This window comes from Hemibagrus wyckioides, linkage group LG11 (genome assembly GCF_019097595.1).
Source record: "Hemibagrus wyckioides isolate EC202008001 linkage group LG11, SWU_Hwy_1.0, whole genome shotgun sequence".
Classification (NCBI taxonomy): Eukaryota; Metazoa; Chordata; class Actinopteri; order Siluriformes; family Bagridae; genus Hemibagrus; species Hemibagrus wyckioides.
The window spans coordinates 12,624,011-12,647,809 of NC_080720.1; the positions used below are offsets into that span (position 1 = coordinate 12,624,011).

Sequence of the window (23,799 nt, forward strand, 5' to 3'; positions counted from 1 at the left end):
TCAACTTGAACATGCGCCCAGAGCTAGAAAGAAAAGGAGGAGGGAAGCTTTCAAGGGGAGCAGACTGAAAGACGAGTAGGGAGTGTTGACAAAAGGAGGCAGTGAATAGGAGAGGAATGATTGTCAGTGCTATTCACATTTCTGTGCCTGTCCTTTTCAAAGTGCCACAGTGAACGCAGAAGGACTCCCCTGTCTTCCCTCCCTCTGGTATGTTTTGCATGCAGTACACAGCTCCAGCAGCCAAGAATGTGTTTTCAGCACCTGCTTTTTCTCCACACTTCCTTTTTTAGACTTTTTAGCACTTGTTGGAGGACTTTGTGGCGGTGTTTTAGAGAAGCAGAAGTGTGATTCTAAATCCACTATCCCTTTTGGCTAGAACTGAATTCAGCAAACATTTTTCCATCTTCTTCCACTTTACTCACTGTAGCATTCACTACCTCCAAGGCACTTTGTCTTTTCTTGTTTATAGTTTCTCTTAAAAAATATAGGAAATGGACTGTGTACAAATATAGCCTGTAGAGTACTTAAATTTGTTTACCTTCGTCATGTCGCCATCAATCCTTTAATAGAGCATTTAGTGTGAAAACACTAGGGTGTAGCTGTAAAGGCGAGAATGGCCCTGTTGTTAAATAAGCCTATATGCTACAAAAGCCCACTTTATTTCATCATCATCAGTTTCAGATGCTCGCTGGCCTTCGATGTTGGTGAAGAGCACAGAAGCATTAAATATGCTTGTATCTGCTAGCTTGTAGTAATCAGACTAAAATACTTAAAATAGAAATATCCCAAAAGGAATCTCCAACAAGTTTTTTCCCCTTTTTGCAGTCTTATTTAATTAGCTAGGAGAAAATGACTTCTGGGAAGTGGAAAATTACGGCATTGGGGTGGATCAGTAATCACTGGATAAATGTCTGCTACTGACTAGAAGGTTTCAATTTCAAATATTTGACCAATACATAATTGTTCAACTAAATATGTCTTATTTCATCTTAATAGTTGTTTTGCACAATTTGAAATACACTTCCTGATGTCAGGATAAGGTTATACTTGCTTTTAAAACTAAAGTACATGTAGACAGAAAGGCCTCCATTTGATGGCAGGTGTAATGTCTGTGATGGAGCTTTTTATTGTTAATTTCTCTTCTCCCTGGTACCACCATATTTATTCAATGGCCTAATAATAATAATTCTGCCATGTTCTCAAGACTCACATTATTATAGCTTATAGGATGTAAGTGGTCGTAAGGTATTCTTGTACTGGCAAGGTAAGTTTTGGCTCCGAACTGCCCGAAATTGTACAAAAATTGTAATCCTCCTTGTGTACCAAAGTACATGGGCAAAAAAAAGTTAGTTTTTGGAATATCTGCCACATAGTCACATGTGAACTATAACCCCTGCCTAACAGTTCTGGTGCCATTTTTCTCTAATATATTCTGGTTGGATGTTTTGCTCATAAAATACATTTACCAGAGTGAGGAACATGTAAGCCATAAGTGATCTTGAATCCCTGCTACACACTACAAAGCTCAGACCTCCTCAGAGAGGAGGAGGACTAAGTCTCTGCCTGTACCTTGCATTGTTTTTGTGCGGCCCAAGATAATCGAGATAGCTGTGACACCGTGGCAGTTTTTCCTGTCCCTTGGCTCTCCGCTGCCAGCCAGACCAGCATGCTGCTTTTCATGTCTTTCCTCTAATGGTGTGACATGGAAATGGTTGTCCCATCTGAAAGTAGTTTTCTGTCTGCTGCACTACTCGGGTCTAAGTTGGTCTGCCTGCTGGCTTCTTTGTTACTTTTAGCCCACACCTGTTTGGTATTACGCTGATTGCCTGCCCTCCTGACCATCTGTGCTGATAGGGCAACCCAAGCAGTGAGGATTTTCCACCAGCAGCTATTCCACCATTTTTCTATGCTAATGAGGCCTAAACGCTACAGCAAAACATGAATAGTCACTCCTTGCATTTTTTTTTTTTCTTCCTCCTCCAAAAACCAGATTAAACTTGACCTCTTTCCCTATACTGTGCTTTTTCAACCATGTGTGAACCCAGCCTTTCTTGGCTCTTGAGTTATGAACTGTTGAACAGCAAGAGCACAACTGATTACTTTAGAGTAGTACAGTCTCAGAGAAGCACATGATTGAGGAGGTATTCGTTCGTGAGGTATCTGTTGCAAGTAGAATAGAATTAAAATAACTTCTGTATCCTACTGCCTGTATTGATAAAGGTGACATTTCTTTAGTACAATTGTTATGCTGCAGTGATTCCCCAGCTATTTACGTTGTATGATCATGATTATCTTTCTGTTGACTAGGAAATGCTGATTAAAATGCATCTCCATCTGGTCTGGTTTCTCCTCAGTTTTTCTTTTCTTTTCTCAATTAAGTTTTCTAATGCTTTGATTCTAATCTATTCTTTGACTCCCTCCCAAATGGTAGGATTTCATATCCTCCTCCATTTAGATTCCCCTGAATCATACTACAGCAGTTCTCTATGCAGGGGACATGACTGCTCTGAAGCCCCTTGGGCTGTGTAATTGGTGCTGTTGTAAATGTTTTAGATTGCTACCCCTGCTGCCATTCCTAACACGTTCTTAAATTTATCAAATAAGCTGGCTAGCAAACACACTGTAAAACATGGCATTGCTGACCAGAACTAAAAACTAAACGAATGGCGTGTGTGTGTATATATATATATATATATATATATATATATATATATATATATATATATATATATATATATGTGTGTATGTATTTATTTGTGTGTATATAAGATATGTATACATACCCAAAAGTCTCCATACACACAACATAATCGCTTCCAAAATTATTGATACCAAGTTTATATTATATAGATTTTTCTGATAGCATTTAAGTATTCCTTTGGTAGAAGAAAACATTGGTGTACCAAATACAGCACTTATGATCATTTAAAGGAACACTTTTGAAGGACATGTTACATGCACAACACCAGATGTGTTGAAACAGTTCATCATGAGTATGACAGACTCCATGTGTGTTTATAAAGAACTGACAATCCTATAGAGGATGTTTTGTCAATAAAAGTACATTTCGCTAAAATTTTTTAATTTCTCCTATGTATGGAGATTTTTGGGATTTAACTATGGGTTTATTTTGTTTTTCTTCAGTAGGTACCATGAAAACTGTAGTATTGTATACTGGTCATCATACTGTGGATGTATGTCCAACCGTAAAACTGCTATTCTGTGAAAGAAGTGTGAATAGTCATTTTGGTGATGTGTATGAATGCAATATACTGCATTAGTTGGAGGTAACAGAGAGTCCACTCTAGTAAAGTAAGCCTGTTACTTCAGCTTATTTTTGTTGATGGATTTTTAGATGAATGGACGTCAGCACAATAAACCAAGGCCAAATACTAAAACACTGAGTTGGTTCTGAGTAGGTTTAGAGTGAAAGAGGGTTCATATTTGTGCAAAATAATCTGTTAGGCTAATGTGTGCAAAAATGTGTGTATTTGCGTGTATGCAGAAGCTCAGTCTCTATGTATTCATAATGAGGTTAATAATCAGTTGGTATTATTATGGTGTGCGGTTGTACATCTTGTTCCTTCTTTTTGTTTGCATGTTTTTTTGTTGAGGTTTTTTGATCCTCCTAAAGCAGCCATCGCCTGTATTAAACTTTTCAATGATTTTTTTTTGTGCCATTCTAATGCACACTCATGTTGAAGCTTGTTCAGCATATTTCATTCTTCCTTTAATTTCCATCCAGTGACCGGTCGTCTTTTTCCTAATGAAAACCAGATAGGTCGCGTGTTTGCCACGGCAAAGTATTTGGCCAGTCTGTAGGTACCTAAAACCACTCATTTCCTTTTCCCTGGAGTATCAGGCCTGCAAATCCTATATCCTACCACATCCTGTTAGCAATGCTCCTTGCAAGAGAAGAATATGATTAGAGAAGGGATAATGAATAAATCTCATCTTGCTCATGCATGCTCAAACACAAACATCCACATAATCCTTTTCTGAATCTGATAAGTATGTGCACTCGTCTCATCTTTGTCAGCGCTGCCTCTTCCTTCTGGGGTTGTTTTGAAGTGCTGATGGATAAAGTTGAAAGCGAAGCCCCCTCTCTAAACCCTTGCCTTCTCCCCAATCTTGCATGAGCGCCACCACTGCTTATGTGCTGCACACTCGGGCATGAAAGATAAGGTTTTTAGGACAGGAAGGCTTTTGTCTTACCTGAACATGCTCTCACAACTGGCCTTTAGGCTAGGTTCTGCTTTTTTTTTCTTTTTCTTTTCTGTTCTTTTACAAAGTCAGCAGCGTGATATTCAGTTTGCCTGAAGTATCACATGGGTCCTGTTCAGAATAAATGTATAAAAATAACTGGAGTTGTTTATCCTGATGCACTTATTTTTAAATGAGTAATAAAACTTTCTAGGTTTCTAGATATTAATGGAAATATCATTCATCTGAATGAACAATCATTGTTCTGTGAGAGATTCATATCATTATACATTTCACATCAGTAGAGTGCGTACCTTAAGTTCAGCTTGCTGGAATGTGATCAGTTTAGTGTTGATTAATGTCTTCAATCTTAAGAGAAAGCAAGTGCATGAAAGTGAGGTGTTACACCTGAAGTGATGAAAGAAACTGGTTTTGGAGATGATCCACAACATCAAGTTTAACCTAAAACATATAAAGTACGCCGAGCCATTCTTCAATAAAGTACTGCGATGTAAGAGGGAAAATACTTTAGGAAGTGGAGTCATAGGGAAATAATGCTTTGTTTTTTTACTTACTGATATAGTTACAGCATAATCCATTGGTGGCAGACATTTCAGATTCATTCCACTTATATAATTATACCGTCTATGGAATTTGGTGATTTCTGTCTACCATCGACTCACTGTGTTTGTGTCTTCACACATAATAGTTACGGATCTGTATCAGTTAATGTTAGCTTCCTACACACCAAGAAGCAGCCTGTGATTCCCCACTGAAAATGAGAAAAGGCGTACTTTGCTGTCCACGTTTCCAACATAAAAAGGGCAGTGTTTGTGTGTGTGTGTCCACTGTAATGCTTTTGCATTTAGTTATTGTTTCATTTGCATTTTATTGTCTTTTACTGTCTTAGTCACTAATTAGGATAGTGCTTTTTGTTTTGGTTAGCTTTGCTTACAGCTATGTCACCGTTCAGCTGTGTCTGCATTCTGTGTGCGTTTAGTGTTTGGAGACATGTGCTAACATGCACTCAGTCTCAGCATTACTGAGGTCAGTAGTGAGGTAATGCCATCAGCTCTCAGTGGACTCTCTGCATCTCTGGGGTCGTGCATTATTTTAACAGACTAAGGTTCTGTATGTAATAGGGGAATATCTATGCTTTTAATCCTCCAGTTGTCTGTATCTGTATTCAGATTTGAACTAAGTCATTGTGGTCTAAACTGGGGTTTTTATGAATTAAACATGAAACCTATCACCTTCCACTTGTGCATTATTTTGTATTTAGTTGGTTCTTTTACACACAGTCATGCACACTAAAGACTCTTGTTTTGTTTTGTCTGTGGCTTTCTAGTCCTGATGCACACCTTTTGGTCTCAACCAGATCTCCTTAGCAACTATTTTGCAAGCATCATCTATTCAGTCTGAATGTATTCAATGACATCCCCACTACAAAGACATTTTATTTGCATGTTTGTAATGATCGAGCCTAAATCTGTCTTTCTTTATTCCCGTCCTCCTACACTGTGGATTTTCTAAAGCTTCTCTGTCCCACCCAGCAAGACTCGCACCCACCAATCTGAAGATAAGATATAGTAGCAAGATACGCTGCTGGAGAACTTTAAAGCTTTTTTTTTTTCTCTCCCCAAAGCAAGATCAACCACAGGATTTTTAATCACTAGACTTGTTTTCTCCTTGGCCTGTTGGCTTTTTCAGAACAGTGGATGCAGCTCAAGCATGAAAGGGGTTTTGAAGCCATATAAAAAGACACGGCATCCCCCTCATGGTAGCGCTTAGTTAAGGACTGGTGTCAGAGCAAACGGAAACCACTAGTAAGCGCTTTTTTTTTTAAGCTTGTGTGGTTGACCACGGAGCCTTTCAAGGCAACTTGTTGTTACTCGTTTCAGAAAGCAAAGAGGAGAGATGAAATGCTTCCCACAAAATACAGTGGAGTGAAAAGACTGTAGCGGTTTTATCGTAAACTAGTAAACTGTTCTGGCCATCACTGTGTGTGCAAGGGAGGGTTTTTTCCCCCTTTTTGTTAGCGATGAGTTCATTCTGCTTCTTTTTCATTCCGTCACTTCTCTTCGGTTCCTCCCAGCTCCTTTTCATACTTTTTCTTGGATTGTCACCACTGCGTTAGAGCAATCCATAAAAGCAATGGGTCAAGCACCCTCGACACCAAGCATCCTCGACACCCACATTCACTTCATCCCCCCTGAGCTGGTGGTGGTTTGCTATTCCCATAAACCCTTATTTCAGCATGAAACTGAGTAGAACCTACAAAGCCGGCATTTAAGGTAAAGAAGAGAAATACTTAGAGGACAGAATACACCCTCCACTCACCCAGTCCTCTCCTTTTTCACTGATTCCTCTCACTTTCCCAGCAATCTGCATTTAAGTGCTACAGAACAAAAGTAAGAACAGAAAATACACAGACCCTGAGCAGGGCAATTACACCAAGTGAAAATCTGTGGGTGTGCCTGGCGTTCCTCACACTTCGAGTAAAAGATTTAACTTCAGAAATAACTTTGTTTTTTATTTCCATAGTGATGGGTCATCAGTGAAGCACACAGCTGCTATGTCCTGGCATGGTCAGCTGATTAGGTCCAGAGTTGTGAAATGTCCCTTCACAAGCGGTCAGCTTGGTGCTGTGGGTGTCCATCAATCCAGCAGGCTCTGGTTCTGGAATTATGGAAACAGCTTTTGTTGAAGAGCCCAAGGTTTAAAACTTGGCTCCCACTGAATGCCTCAAAGTCCAGAACATAGTAATCAAGTCACAGTGGAGGTTTTCTGAGCTCAAAGTGGAATGTTCTTTACTGGCCAAGTCATTCACCCACCCAGAGCTGCATTTCAGTCACTGAAACATCTGAATGAAGAAAGAGCATGGAAAAAAAAAAAAAAGCAGGAAATGAAAATGGCTACATTAGATGCCTGGCAGGGGAGATGGACAACTGATGGTGATTATGGGTCATGGTGTCTGCAATCAAGTAGTGAAGATAAATTACTCATTCCTTTTGATCCCTTGAAATGGTGGCTTTGTATAAAACAGGCGGTGATTGCTATATAGTTCACACAGTAAAATCCCAATAGATATTGTTCATTGTACATGCCACACCACAAGTAAATCCGCTGCGGGCTTCAGAAACCCGCAGAATTCTGGAAAACAGCCAAATCCGAGTTTTTCCTGTAAAGGATATATTTTGTTAGAAATCATAAATATATTTGAAGAAAATGGCATAGAAATGAATTTATTCAGGTTTCATTCTAACCATTCCTTAGCTATCTGCCTGCAAGGAGTCAGTTTACCAAGTACAGGGGTACAATGCAGTCAGTCTGCTCATAGATGTCCAAACAATTACTGGTTAAGTGTGCTTTTATTTTAATTTGATCAAATTATTTGACAGCTATGTGCTAATCACGAAGCTTGATCACTTCATATACTGGCAGTCAGAAGGTCTGAGATGTACCCATGCCTTCACCATAATCATCAAATTAGTGAAAAGCACTTACAAACGGTTTACAGATGACCACAAATAAAACCTATTAAAGTAATTTGGTCAACAGGACTGACTGAAGTAATGAATGATTATTTCTCCAGCAATGTCAAGCGAATAAATGTCAGTGAGGCTCATGTTTATATGCCACCAAGACTGATGTGTGTGACTCTGATAATCACTCTGATATCCTATGGTAAATGTGTAATTTTTTATTAAACATTTTTAGTAAGAATAGCTTTAAAATATAGAGATGATCTGAGATGATATAGAGCTGTCTTTCAGTGGAACTGGATTGAAATCTTGACAGGGTAAAAATTGGATTTTCTATCTGTTTAATATATTATAGATTTAAATGGGTTAAATAAACTTTACTGATGTACAGGCCAAACATATTTCCCATCAGGAAAACTTCAGTTTATAGTAAAAGAAAATGTGACTATATAAAGAGCTTTTCCAGGCTGCTACACAAATACTAAAACTGATTTGAAATCTTTGTGCTCTTTCTTGCTGTCCTGTGAGATTGGGAGTATGAACTGCAATCCCCATCCCCCTTGTTTAAAGAAAGTCCCTAACAGGCTGATAGACCGGCTCCACTCGACCCAGCCGTAGTCCCGTAGCCGAGATAGGATTGCCCCAGGGCACGGCTAGAGATTTCAGCCGTCACTCAACTTCACGTGTTCATGTGCCTCGGCTGTGTGGGAATCGGCCCCCAGCTTGAAACCCCAGCCACCTATCCATCAGCACCCGCTCTCTCCCTGCTAATGGGGATAAATGCACCCGTCTTTAGGGCACAGGTGTGCGGTACAGCCTGGGAGAGAGGCTTTTCAGGTTGGAGCGGCTCAAGGAATGCAGCTGTGACCAAGACCTTGTTTAGATTACTACGTCCTAAGGCTGAGTTATTAGAAAGTGGAGGCGAGCCTAAGGGAAGAGAGAGGCTGTTAAGGTTTGGTGATAGTGAAGGCTGAGGAACTCCAAACATAAACATCCTCAAGCTGGGATATCACAGTATGTAGCAGCAATAGCCAGCATAATGTATGAATTTCAACTGGCTTAAAGGATGGCACGGTACTCTCAGGCCTGAAATGCACAGAGGTTGGGAAAGTGGAAGTGTTCGTTATTTTGGCCGTTGCATGTTGGTCTTGGCTCAGTCGTAGATTTATGATACGTCCCCCCCCCCCCATTCAACCCCACATATTCAGGCTGTAAATTCTGCTTGCATCTTGTCACTTTTCTGACCTTCACAGTATGATTTAGTCAATTCACATGTTTTATTTGTCCTCCTTGATGCCTAGGGAGGACAGTGTGTTGGCGCATGGTGTCGTGCGTTGTCTTGGTTTGCTGCTTTGAGAAATGTTTTTGTGCTGCTGTGGTTTTCTCCTCCCAGAGACTTCCAAGCCCTGCAAAATCCATTAGTCTCTAAATGAGTGCATAGATTTTTTTTTTGTGGTGAAATACAGAATTCATGTGGACCCCAAATCGCAGATTGTATTTTGTATGGAGAAGAGGATGGAGTTCATGAAGATCCGATTTTTATTTTAGTTGTATGTGTATCAGTGATTAGTGATCTTTTGTCTGATTGCAGGTTTGGATGCTGAGCTGTACTATGTGAGGGACGATGTGGTGAATCATTATGCTCTCTCCTTTGTACTGCCAGTACCCAGTGAGACCAACAGCCTACACTTCACCTGGCACTCCAAGAGCAAGGTACAGCCTGTTCCCGAGAGTTTCAGCTCCCAGATATCTCCCGTAACTATTCTGCAGCTTTTAGAATAGATTTTAGTTAGTCTCTTTTAGGCATGAAAACCCTTACACATTTGTTGTCTCTTGCACGCAGGAATGTGTATATTTATCACACGTTACATTTATTTAAACCAGATAATGGCTAAATGTACAGTTTCACAAAGCTTCACTAATAGTTTGTGAAAACAAGACTGGAATTTATTTTGCCATGTCATATGGTAAGTATTCTCTCCTCTGACATAACTATTACAGTAGTAAAGGGTGGTGTTTAGGCTTGTTCCACCCACTGTGTGTGTGTGTGTGTGTGTGTGTGTGTGTGTGCATATTTAAAACCTCCATAAATGCTAAGTTTAAACCAGTATGAATGAAATGCAGTCATGTTAACCTAAAACCAAGACAAACATGCAGCACTATGCAGAGGACTAAGCTCATAGCCAAAAAAAAGGTGAGGTGAGGGGCGGTGGTGGCTTAAGGCTCTGGGTCATTGACCTGAAGATTGGGGGTTCAAGCTGTTGGGCCCTTGAGCAAGGCCCTTAAATCTCTGCTCCAGGGGCGCTGTATCATGGCTGACCCTGCGCTCTGACCCCAACCTCCAAGGATGGGATATGTGAAGAAAGAATTTCACTGTGCTGTAATGTATATGTGACAAAGGCTATTCTAAATATTACTTCAGAGATATGGAATTGGTGCAGGTATGAAAAGTTGCATAATCAGTTTTATTTAAATGTGTGCATTATGTCCTAAGCAATAATTTGCTAGACGGAATTATGCCATTTTCAACCTCAGGACATTTTCACCGATACAGTGGGGGAAAATTGCCACTCCCATTTGCATATTTTGTTGACAACAAGCTAGGCAGCTCACTTGGTCAAGTGATGTGTTCTTTCTCAGGCACTGTATAGTCAATGTTATAGATTGATCAATCAAATACATCTGTATGGTGATTAACCTGAAGCTCATATAGTATACACAGTATAACCAGTTTAAAGGTAAGAAGTTTGTTTCTGATGCTGTGTGATACCATGCTGATTTGGCGTGTGTTGTGGTGGCATGTCACCAGAGTCATGGCCCCCATTTACTCTATTGAGAAAGAACGGTTCAGAAACAGTACCGGCGCCATCTATAGCAAATAGTGTGAACATTTTCTTAAAAATTATTAAATACATCCTTTCTTTTCATTTTCTTTGCAATGTTGCTGTATACGGCGTTACTATTATTGCACATTCCAAATCTAACAAGTTGAAAAGTAATCTAGATTTTCTTAACAGTAGTGTTCAGCCCTATTAACATGAAAGTGTTAAGTTTCTGTCACATACTGAATTAGCCATGTGAACTGATCTTCACTATAACATACAGTGAACACTCACTTTCCTCAATGCTACAAGCCTCTATTCTTATCAGTGTTTGGATTGTAACACATGGCCTGCAGTTGGATCTGGTGTAGGTGCTTGACCATACACCACCAGAAAAAAAAATGTGCCAAGATGCTGTGAAATTCTGAAGGGACTCGTTGGTACACATGTACTGTAACTCAGCTGTAGGTTTGAAATGTGACGTACATCAGTGTAGACATAATGACTATTAGCCATGCGAATGTTACAGCTGGTTTTAAATCTACATTAAAAACACATTTATCATGGCCTGTTTATGGATACTGGGCCTTTGTGATCACTTTCATGGGTTTATTTCATTAATCATTGTGTGTTTTATTAACCGGATTAGTACGATTGGATTTTTATCATTTATTAGAAATATTAAGAATTTGGAAGATCTTAGTATGAAATGTAGCAGTGTAACACAATGTAACACTAGGGTGAGATTGAATGTAGATTTTATAATAATCAGTGAAATTGAAACAACACGACCTATCCAGTGCAATTCTATCTGTAGATCACACAATATCCAGGGAATAACAGTAGTTTCTAGCTGGCTGATGCAGGAGGGACACTGGGCATGTTACAGGTTAAATTAATCTGAACACAAGCAGTACAGTGCTAAAATCAGCTCATAGGACTGCTAATACTTGGGGATACTCCAGAGAACACTTAAGTCGCTAAGACTGAATTATGAATAGTGCTCAGTGTCTTCCACTGGCAATTAACTAATGTGCAATATTTAATGATGATGAGCTTTAGAAATGTATCATGGCAGTTGCAAGAGTATTGAAATGATGTTTGATTAATGAGACAACACCACTGGAGACTCAGCTTCTGCAGTCACGCAGAGAACTTGGATCCCTGTGCCACGTTTCATGTATAAAAAACAAGACTTCTATAAGCAGTTCGTATCAAATGATTGCTTCTGACGACATAATTCTACATGAATTTTATTTTCAGAATATTAACAGTGATTGGCTGATTAACTCCTTGCACAGTATATTACTATAATAAAATATTTTTTTGTTGATTTCATACCTCCCAGCAACGAATCGATAACTCTATTGTGAAATAGAAAACCTGTCATTGATCTGCATGTATAGGCTGCACTGACCGTTTGGAAACCACATCGGTCACTGCACATTTTCATTCATGAAACATCTCCTCACTCGTAGCAACACGGGAAACTCCGCCCCTCCTCTTAGCTTAGGAATTCTTTGATAAACGTTCCTTTCAGCACTTATGTGAAATGGTTTGGGAGTGTTTAGTGCCACAACCCTTACTGTAAAGATTGGGATCTTTGTGAATTTGACCCTGTGGTTGTTGGCTAGATCTTATTTTGTTTAAGATCGTGGTTTAAAAAAAAAAAGAAGGACTTTGTGGTTCTTGTTTCCTGGCTTTTTTCATCTCCCTACTGCCACCTGGTGATTATATGGAATCAAATGGACTTTAATGGCTATACTCCTAATGCTGGTGTGATAGTTTGACCTTATTGCTCTGTGCAGGTGGACTACAGGTTGGGTTTCCAGGTGGAGAACCCTGCAGCTATGGACCAGCCTCACAGCAACATTTCAGTCAGTGGGGAGGTCCCACTCACACGCTCTGGTACACACTGCTCTCTCAAAGTAGAGGGGTCCTCTCCCCATGACTCAAGTTACATGTTTTAATGTTGTCTAGTTTACTATGTCTATTATAGTGTTTATGAAATAAATCCCTAATGAGGTAGTCCATGGAATTTTATTTTTGTCAAGTGTTCTTGTGTCCCTTGATAACCGGTTCTTTAATTGTCTGATAAGTACAAAGGCGGTTTCTGTTCATGCACTAGATTTTTAGAGAACAGCCACCCATGTTCTTTTATTTCCTTTTTATTTTATTATCATTGGTGATTCGTCTGATGTTTGTGTTTGTTTCATAGTTTTCAGAGTAGACCTCTTTTGTTCTGGGAAAGTGGACGGTGAGGCCATTCTGACGATGCAGCTGAATCTGACGATCCATGCCAACAACTTCACAGTGCTCAACTTCAAGCGCAGGAAAATGTGCTACAGAAGTAAGACCTGTAACATATTACTGCTCGCATTTGTGTCCAAGTGTGTATTCTACACAAACGTGCACGTTTTTTTTTTTTTTTTTTTTTAAATCTCTTGTCTGAACCCATCCCTTTACCGCTCTCTGTAATATGAGCTGTAATAACAATAGAGAAGTTGATATTGGTTTCTCTCTACAAGGCTGAAACTGTCACAATGACAATAATGATAAACCTGCAGTCATATGCGTCCCTTGTGGAAGTACCATAATAAATCTCTTTGCTTTGAATCCGACAGAAAGAAGATTTTAAGACTTCTCTTGAATGCAAAATTTTAATTAAAATTAGTATCCACCATTTCAGTTTATTCTTTGGTTATTATTTGTGGTTTAGACAAGTACCTTATCACTGATTGTACATTTTTCTTTGGTCTTTTATTGCATTTCTTTTGATTATAGAGATTTAACCTATAAATAAATTTTGTTATATTTCACAAGGAATTGAACAGCCAGATGCTCCCAGAATCCTCCTTCCATTCTCCAACAAAACAGGACCAGACTGTAAGTATTTTTTTTTACTATTGTGCATAAATAGGGAAATGAATTCATTTCTGTAAGGTGATCCTGTATGGTTCCATTTGTAATTCCAGTATTAGTTGTAGATGCTTACTTTCGTTGGATTTCTCCGTCTTTAACCTGTGCGCTGTGTATTTCTCCTCAGTAGACAGCGCCCCTACAACATCCACCAGAGTGTTCTACATTAGCGTTGGAGTGTGTTGTGCTGTCATCTTCCTAGTTGCAATCATCCTTGCTGTGTTACACCTGCACAGCATGAAAAGAGTCGAGGTGGATGACAGGTGGGTCATTTCCCCGAGTGCTGGCATTTGTGCTGAATTTTACACATGGAGCAATGGGACAAAGAGGTAGTTTTGGCTTTAAACTGTTTTATTCCTTAACTGATGCACTACTTTGTTTTATATTCACATGCACGTGTTACCCTGAGATATATATATATATATATATATATATATATATATATATATATATATATATATATATATATATATATATAATGATAGAAATACTGCATCCTGGCGTCTTTGTAGTTTAGAGAAAACAAAATCTCTTCCAGGAGTCGGTTATGTCTTCTAATGAAATTTTCCTGCATGATGGACTTGTTTAAGTTTGTTTTGAAATTGGTATTATTATCTCATTTGCTAATTCAGGTCAAAGCAGAATTTTATCTGTAGTCAATACATAAACCTATGACATGATCCCGTTTCGTCCGTAGTGGCAACAGCTCAAGGCATGAGAATGTACGCAAGAGCACACAGCAGCTCTTTGATAGGTCTTATATTGAGTAAATGACATTAGTACATGATTGGGATCAGTGGGTTCCCGAGAAACGGTTTAATCTGTGCTGTCTGAGGATCTTTGTTTGGTCCTCAACGGCCTTTCTGTTGAATTAACCTCTGTAACTGAATGATAATTCTGTTAATTGTCATCATTATACAACACTTTAGTGTTACGAAGGTTTATAGGACTAGAAGGTGAAATGATGACATGAAATAAAAAAAACATGGTGGCAAGAGAGATGGAGAAAGTTCTATAGCTAGAAAAAGTTTTATCATCCACCTAAAGGTGCAGTTATTGCTGGCAATGACAAAATTGGCATGGAAAAGTTATCTGTAAAAATATCTGAAATTGAATTGAAGTCACTTTTGTATCTGATTATACTCGCATTTTTAGACATTTAGACAACCGTTCAGCAGTCCAATTTTTTTTCCCCCTCATTCTTACTTAGCAATGTCAGAGAATAAGGAAAAGAAGAGCTTGGGCAAAATACAGTGCGGTGTACAGTGTTGTGCTTATGTTACTGCTGTCTGATGCGTTGAGAACTGTAACAAAGTGCTTTGGGGCAGATAAAAGAAGTCTTGTTGGTAGAACTCTAGCTAGGCTCTTGGTCTGAAAATAGTTTAGATGACGACATGCGAAAAAGAAACGGTCATGTCTGACTGCCCCCTTTTTGGTTTCTCACTCGTTTTTTATAAGCTGCAAATTACCAGCGTTGTTGATGGTTTTGTTATTGCCTGTATTGGCTGTAGATTCAGGCAGTTAACCTCAAAACTAGATTAAAGCGAGATAAGTTCATTACTGTACAATGTTAGATGAGTACGCTGATATACTCTTGAGCATACAGTACCATTTTGTGAGTTTTCTCTATTTTCTTCTAGTGAGAGTGACAGCGGGAGCTCCCAGGGTCTTTCTCAACCCTCCACTCAGACCACACAGTATCTGAGAGCAGACACGCCAAACAACGCCACCTCCATCACCAGTAAGATCTATAGCAGCACACACACTCGCCATCCATGAACATTATCACCATTCTCCCACAGCCAAGCAAGCATTTTTCTCTAAATGTGTATGCATTCTTGCTCAATGAATCATACACACCCTTTACCCCCAAACATAGCTGATCAAAATAGCTTAAGAGTTTCTTTCGTGGAAACACTCAGTCTAATTTGTTAACATGTTTAACACGCGACCATGCAGCTGAACCCTATAATATTATGGCAGAACTGTACTAGAATGCTGGACGCAGGGTTGCCAAGTCCCAGCGAAAATTCTAGATGAAGTAATTCTGAAAAACACACAGACAACAAAACAGAAAATAGTTTGTGTGTGTGTGTGGGAAACAAGTTCACTGCAGTGCAAACACTTTTCTGATTGCAACATGCCTTTATCACCTGGTGCCAACATCCATAATCCGCTTGTCCTCCCCTCTCTCCTCTGCACTTCCCATTCTCTTTTGTGTGCTGTAGCCTATGCTGAAGATTTAAACCTGAACTTACTTTTAAAGACAAATTGGCTGCTGCAGACTAGTAAATAACTAGTAAACAATTGTAAATAAGAGCTATTACTTAACAATGTCATATAAAGCAAGTATATGAAGGAAACAAAAATAGGAGCAACTTTTAGTACACACTAACTTGCTTAACTTCATAGCATACAACCATGGAAACAAGTGCCTGAGTACATTTTGGGAAAATTGTTTAAATTAGATTTTTTTTGATGAACCATGCCGCTAAGCTGATTAAGTGAAGTGGTATGATCAGAGTTCCTCAGGCATTTTTGTGTCCACACATTCCTCCTCCTAATGAGGTGATTTGTAGCAAATGATCAAATGAGCTAAACAGGAATCAGAAGATCCCAGTAATAAACACATCTGGCAACCAGCCAGTGTCCTCGGGGTATAATATCAATAATATTCTCTGTGCTATGTGTGTGGCTAACAAGAACAAGGCAAGCGGTACTACGCATGAATCAGTCTACACCATGCCCCACTCATCACGACTGTTTTGGTTTTTATACTCAGATTCCACCGATGATTTCTGCAAAGCAAACCTATCTAGTGACCGAGGAAACACAGTGAATTTCACCACCACCCCTTTTCCCACAAATCTGACAAAACGACAGAAAGTGTTATTTTTGGTCTCTCTCGTGTTTTCTTAGTGGTTAGGCACCCACATTCCCTCAAATGGGCTTGATTGGGCTAAGATTAGACTTATTTTTCTAGGTGGCAAAGCTATGAAGTAACCGATACTAATGTTTTATATAAACTGTTCCAAGTATAGTAATGAAAAGACGCAAAAAAAAACCAGTCAAACAAGAAACCGCTAGTGGTGATCAATATTTTAATGCCTGAGTAAATACCAATGAGGAGGGACTGCAGTATTTGTTTTTCTTTTCCTAACCATAGCCTGCATTATTATCATGTTGTCGCCCCCTTGTGGCCATATATATGTTCACGTTCTCAGCTCTTTACTGTGTTGCATATGTCTGCCTTTCCTTTTTTTTTGTTTTTTCCCTCCACGCCACTGACGTTTGCTTTCACATGTTGTTAGCATAGACACCATTTACCCATCCTTTTCCCCATCTCTCTCTCTCTCTCTCTCTCTCTCTCTCTCTCTCCCCCTCCCTGTTCTCATGTCTTTCTCCCCAAAACCCTCTGTGTCTTCCTCCATCCCTTCATCAGACGTTCACGCTGGCTCTGCTCCCATGCTGCAGCTCTCAGGTGCCTCTTTTCCCCATCCTGGTGCTCCTTCCCATGAAAGCAAAAGTAAGTCCTGCTTTGCACTTATAAGACACGAGAGAGCCAGAATGATCACACGATGCTAATACACTCTCACCTGCCCTTGTAACCTGAGTACTACCATCACCGTCTCCACAGCTTAAAGTGAATGAAGCCTCATATAAACTCCTTTCTAACCACACCTAGCACTTGAGCTTTGATGAATGTGAGCCTGCAGCTAGGGCCCACATCACTGTTAAGTTTAAATAAGTGTTGTGTTGGCTTTTACTTGAATTGTTTCTTTAATCAGTGTCATTGTCTTAATCGTATATGATCAATTCTTATAAAATTGTTGTAATGGGGCTGTTTGATAATGGTGAGTGCACCATAGGGAGAAATATATAGATACGTACACATTTAAACTATATGAGTGGATTAAATGCACCATTGAAATCAAACCAACAGATAACTGTAGGTATCCAAACCAATATTCTGATCTTGCTGTAAATCAGGTTTGATCAAGGTAGTTAAAAATCACAATTAAATACTAATCATGCAGCTTGCAGTATAAATACACAATGATTTTATATCTGTTTGCATGCATGTGTGAATATCACCACTCCAGTGTCACCACATGGAGGCGCTCTCAAGCTTCAGATCTTAAAACATTTAAGAGTGCTAAGTGTGTGATATGCCATTATTCTTCTGTATTTAGTACTGCATTAGGATTATGCACACAGAGCGCTCTCTCTCTCTCTCTCTCTCTCTCTCTCTCTCTCTCTCTATACATACACACATAGTGGTGTGAAAGTGTTGGCCCCCTTCCTGATTTCTTATTTTTTTGCATGTTTGTCACACTTTAATGTTTCAGATCATGATAATTTATATATTAATCAAAGATAACACAAGTAAACACATCATGCAGTTTTTAAATGAAGGTTTTTATTATTAAGGGAAAACAAAATCCAAAACTACATGGCCCTGTGTGAAAGTGTTTGCCCCCTAAACCTAATAACTGGTTGGGCCACCCTTAGCAGCAACAACTGCAATGAGTCTGTTACAGTGCTGTGGAGGAATTTTGGCCCACTCATCTTTGCAGAATTGTTGTAATTCAGCCACATTGGAGGGTTTTCGAGCATGAACCGCCTTTTTAAGGTCATGCCACAGCATCTCAATCGGATTGAGGTCAGGACTTCAGGCCACTCCAGAGTCTTCATTTTGTTATTCTTCAGCCATTCAGAGGTGGACTTGCTGGTGTGTTTTGGATCATTGTCCTGTTGCAGAACCCAAGTTCGCTTCAGCTTGAAGTCACAAAGAGATGGCCGGACATTCTCCTTCAGGATTTTTTGGTAGACAGCAGAATTCATGGTTCCATTTATCACAGCAAGTCTTCCAGGTCCTGAAGCAGCAAAACAGCCCCAGACCATCACACTACCACCACCATATTTTACTGTTGGTATGATGTTCTTTTTCTGAAATGCGGTGTTACTTTTACGCCAGACGAAATGGGACACACCTTCCAAAAGAGTATTTTCCCAAAAGTCTTGGGGATCAAGATGTTTTCTGGCAAAACTGAGACGAGCCTTTATGTTCTTTTTGCTCAGCAGCGGTTTTCGTCTCGGAACTCTGTCATGCAAACCATTTTTGCCCAGTCTCTTTCTTATGGTGGAGTCATGAACACTCACCTTAACTGAGGCAAGTGAGGCCTGCAGTTCTTTGGATGTTGTTGTGGGGTCTTTTGTGACCTCTTGGATGAGTTGTCGCTGCGCTCTTGGGGTAATTTTGGTCGGCCGGCCACTCCTGGGAAGGTTGTCCACTGTTCCATGTTTTTGCCATTTGTAGATAATGACTCTCACTGTGGTTCGCTGCAGTCCCAAAGCTTTAGAAATGGCTTTATAACCTTTTCCAGACTGATAGATCTCAATTACTTTCTTTCTCATTTGTTTTTGAATTTCTTTGGATCGCTGCATGATGTCTCGCTTTTGAGGATCTTTTGGTCTACTTCACTTTGTCAGGCAGGTCCTATTTAAGTGAGTTCTTGATTGCGAATAGGTGAGGCAGTAATCAGGCCTGGGTGTGGCTAGAGAAATTGAACTCTGGTGTGATAAACCACAGTTAAGTTATGTTTTAACAGGGGGGTCAAACACTTTCACACCGGGCCATGTAGTCTTGGATTTTGTTTTCCCTTAATAATAAAAACCTTCATTTAAAAACTGCATGATGTGTTTACTTGTTATCTTTGACTAATATTTAAATTTTTGATTATCTGAAACATTAAAGTGTGACAAAAAAATAAGAAATCAGGAAGGGGGCCAACACTTTTTCACACCTGTGTGTGTGTGTGTGTGTGTATATGTATGTGTGTGTATATATATATATATATATATATATACACACACACACACTATATTGCCAAAAGTATTCTCTCACCCATCCAAATAATCAGAATCAGGTGTTCCAATCACTTCCATGGCCACAGGTGTATAAAATCAAGCACCTAGGCATGCAGACTGTTTTTACAAACATTTGTGAAAGAATGGGTCGCTCTCAGGAGCTCAGTGAATTCCAGCGTGGAACTGTGATAGGATGCCACCTGTGCAACAAATCCAGTCGTGAAATTTCCTCGCTCCTAAATATTCCACAGTCAACTGTCAGCTGTATTATAAGAACGTGGAAGTGTTTGGGAACGACAGCAACTCTGTAGGCAACTGGTAGGCCACGTAAACTGATGGAGCGGGGTCAGCGTATGCTGAGGCGCATAGTGAGAAGAGGTCGCCAACTTTCTGCAGAGTCAATCGTTACAGACCTCCAAACTTCATGTGGCCTTCAGATTAGCTCAAGAACAGTGCGCAGAGAGCTTCATGGAATGGGTTTCCATGGCCGAGCAGCTGCATCCAAGCCATACATCACCAAGTGCAATGCAAAGCGTCGGATGCAGTGGTGTAAAGCACGCTGCCACTGGACTCTAGAGCAGTGGAGACGCGTTCTCTGGAGTGACGAATCGCGCTTCTCCATCTGGCAATCTGATGGACGAGTCTGGGTTTGGCGGTTGCCAGGAGAACGGTACTTGTCTGACTGCATTGTGCCAAGTGTAAAGTTTGGTGGAGGGGGATTATGGTGTGGGGTTGTTTTTCAGGAGCTGGGTTTGGCCCCTTAGTTCCAGTGAAAGGAACTCTGAATGCTTCAGCATACCAAGACATTTTGGACAATTCCATGCTCCCAACTTTGTGGGAACAGTTTGGAGCTGGCCCCTTCCTCTTCCAACATGACTGTGCACCAGTGACCAAAGCAAGGTCCATAAAGACATGGATGACAGAGTCTGGTGTGGATGAACTTGACTGGCCTGCACAGAGTCCTGACCTCAACCCGATAGAACACCTTTGGGATGAATTAGAGCGGAGACTGAGAGCCAGGCCTTCTCGTCCAACATCAGTGTGTGACCTCACAAATGCGCTTCTGGAAGAATGGTCAAAAATTCCCATAAACACACTCCTAAACCTTAGCAGCCTTCCCAGAAGAGTTGAAGCTGTTATAGCTGCAAAGGGTGGACCGACGTCATATTGAACCCTATGGATTAGGAATGGGATGTCACTTAAGTTCATATGCGAGTCAAGGCAGGTGAGCGAATACTTTTGGCAATATAGTGTATATATACACACACACACACACACACACACACACACTGGTGTGAAAGTGTTGGCCCCCTTCCTGATTTCTTATTTTTTTGCATGTTTGTCACACTTTAATGTTTCAGATAATCAAACAAATTTAAATATTAGTCAAAGATAACAAGTAAACATTATATATATATATATATATATATATATATATATATATATATATATATATATATATATATATATATATATATATATATATAGTGTGTAGAAGGATCCTGCATTAAAACTGCCTTTTGAATGAATATGAATAATACATAAATAAAGCAACAGTCCAAAGCAGGGCACCATACACCCACACACACATTCATACCTGAGGGCATTTTTCTAACATCACTACCTATCAAATGCATTGTAAACAGTGAATATTCAGCTTCTAACTTCTAGGTGCTCTTAGAATGCTGACCATCCTGATCATTTTGGATCCATTTTGGAATAATTGGGTGACTTTTTGGTCAGACTAATCACGTACTGTGTGTGTCACAAGGTCATGCAAGTATAAATGTTAACAAACTATTGTTTATCAAAATTCAGCTACAACTACACAAAAGCAGGATGAAAAACACTTGCCCAGAAACACATTACACTAACTAGATGTGCTTTGTGTTGCGTGCATGTGACATTTAACATTAGTGCTTTGGGAAAGCTTTGTACAATGTGTGAACGTGCATAAACAAGGCATACAGTCAAACACAAAATGAAGTGAGAGATAAAATCAGTAATGGTTCAAAACATGTTATGCAACTATAATGAAGACTTGATTTTGGCAAAGACGTGCAAGTCATTAGTGCTATTTTATATTAAGGACTGCCTGTGTGTGTTTGTGTGTTAGCCTATCCATCGCTGCGGATAGAGAAGAATGACCTGAGAAGCGTGACCCTGCTCGAGGCCAAGGCAAAGGTTAAGGACATCGCCATCTCTAGAGAGAGAGTCACACTCCGAGACGTTTTGCACGAAGGTCTGTCTTAGCTTCTGCTGAATAATGTACACCCGCATTTCCATGCATGAACAGTTTCATTCTGAAAGGATTTTAGTCCTGTGTCAGTTTGATCCCCTTTGTTCTCAGAGAAGCCATTCCCAGATCAGAAGATAAGTCTTCGTTGTGTTTTTGTAAAAACATCTGGCACGTTCAGTCCTGACCAAATTTCATTGCATCATTCATATACGTCAATGGACTACTGAGCCAAGTTATATTTGAGCTTTAGGCAAGCCCTTTTCCTGATCTCTGTCTTGAGCTGCACATCAGGAGGAGCCCCTCTAGGCATAACACATAATCCCTTGATCAAAACCACTCTCATGTTTTGAGCTTGTACCCCTCTAGTTCAGTTCCAACATTCTCCAGCAATCAGATAGCATAAAACATTGTCCCAGCAATTAGTCTGTGACCATGTCTGTACAATGCAGACAGGGCCATGACCATGACATGAGAAAATAGCATGGATTTCTGGGAGATGAGGGAAGTAATAAATGCTTGACACTTCAAAGCAGCTCTGTTTTTATTTTTATAAGTGAAAAGTCTTTGACCTTTTTTGCCATAAATTTATATTTCTCTAATGTTTGTGAAGTCGAACATAAATTTATATGTCCTCCACTGCCTTTTTTTTTTTTTTTTAGTATAGTTGAATATTATAGTGACAACTTTAATGAATTGTTGCTGTTCTTCCTGCTTCTGTGTTAAGGAGTTATCTGCCCTTACGATTCACCTTCTAGCTGCATTGAACCTCATGCAGATACCTGCAGCTGTGCTGTCTTACTCTGTGGTCATTTGACTTCTCTATATGCCCACATTTAACATCCTGAATATATTATATTTAGTACTTCTGTCTAGTTACTTATTAAATATTAAATGAAAATTCCACTATAAGAAAGTTTAGCCTTTTATGTTTAGGCTAATACCACTTCATGTTTCTTTCTGTTGTCTCATAGTTTTTATTGCCACTCTTGCCTCTGGTTTGTTAGCAATCTAACCTGTAAATTCTTTTTTTTTCTTTTTTTTTTTAAAAGCTGCGTAAAACATTCACGTAAAGCTACGTTATGATGATGGAGACTTGTAACAGCACATCTCTCCCAGCCTCATTCAGTACGTCTGAACTCATTAGTTTTATGCAAGAGTGATTCATTAAACTCTGTTTGAAGATGCACGTCTAGTGTCTACTGTCTAGCCCTACAACAGCTAAGTGCTAAACAATTTACAACACATTACAACTCTCAAATGTTATCTTAGCTTGCAGCAGCTGAGGTTTGGAACAGCAGCAGGGAAACCACCAAAAAAAAAAATAAATAAAGGCAGAATGTTCCCACAGTGGTGTTAAATGAGTCTGCCAGCGGTGCTCTGCTTCACTCGGCGCACTAAGGTCAACTCTGAATGCCCATGTTTGGACCCGCTGTCATTTAGATTCTCTCCCTGTAGAAGAAAGATCGACCTTTAGAAAACCTGTATGTGTGTTTCTGCAGGGCAGTGAAGCATGGAGTGTGTGTGTGTGTGTGCGTGCGTGCTTGAGGTGGTGGTGGTGATGGTGATGGTGATGTTGTCTGTTTCACAGGCACTTGGCTCTGCTCATGCTTTGTTTAAATCTGATGTTTGCATTTCACAGGAACCTTTGGACGGATATTCCATGGTGTCTTGCTTGACGAAAAGGACCCAAGTAAAGAAAAACAAGTGTTTGTGAAAACAGTTAAAGGTAGTGCTACAATTTTACACTTCCATTCATCATTCTTGATTAAACCACAAATCGAAACCGAGTAGTCAAAGTGTGTATTATATTCTTCTAACAGCACGGCTCAGAAAGTAACATTAACAGGGCAGTGGTAGCTCAAATGGTTAAGGCTCTGGGTTGTTGATCAGAAGCACTGCCAAGCTGCTACTGTTGGGCTACTGCTACTGTTGGGCCCCTGAGCAAGGCCCTTAACCCTCTTTTCTCCAGGGGCACTGTTGCATGGCTGACCCTGCACTCTGACCCCAACCTCTAAATTTAGGTTATGAAATGAAAGAATTTCATTCTGCTGTAATGTATCTGTAACCAAAACAAAGTCTTCTATGAACAAGGTTAATATTAAAGTGAGCATGACTTTTATGGTGTGAATTTCCCTATGGGATGAATAAAGTATCTATCTATCTATCTATCTATCTATCTATCTATCTTCAAATTTTATTTTTACAAAAATAAAAAAATTTTACAATTTTTTTTACAAAATCATACACAGTGCATGTAGTG

The 23,799-nt window shown here is 39.7% G+C and overlaps 1 protein-coding gene across 3 annotated transcripts in view; it reads left to right on the plus strand.

Moving 5' to 3' along the window:
• ryk (receptor like tyrosine kinase) overlaps nt 1-23,799 on the plus strand; it is a 53,472-nt gene that overhangs the window by 15,966 nt on the left and 13,707 nt on the right. The window contains exons 2-10 of one of the 3 annotated variants that reach the window (XM_058403387.1): nt 9,280-9,401; nt 12,319-12,418; nt 12,729-12,860; nt 13,334-13,396; nt 13,557-13,692; nt 15,070-15,170; nt 16,872-16,955; nt 21,417-21,542; nt 23,179-23,265. In XM_058403387.1, coding sequence (XP_058259370.1) covers nt 9,280-9,401; nt 12,319-12,418; nt 12,729-12,860; nt 13,334-13,396; nt 13,557-13,692; nt 15,070-15,170; nt 16,872-16,955; nt 21,417-21,542; nt 23,179-23,265 — 951 coding nt within the window. The remainder of the gene's footprint in view (nt 1-9,279; nt 9,402-12,318; nt 12,419-12,728; nt 12,861-13,333; nt 13,397-13,556; nt 13,693-15,069; nt 15,171-16,871; nt 16,956-21,416; nt 21,543-23,178; nt 23,266-23,799) is intronic. The other 2 variants (XM_058403388.1, XM_058403389.1) reach the window with 2 other exon arrangements.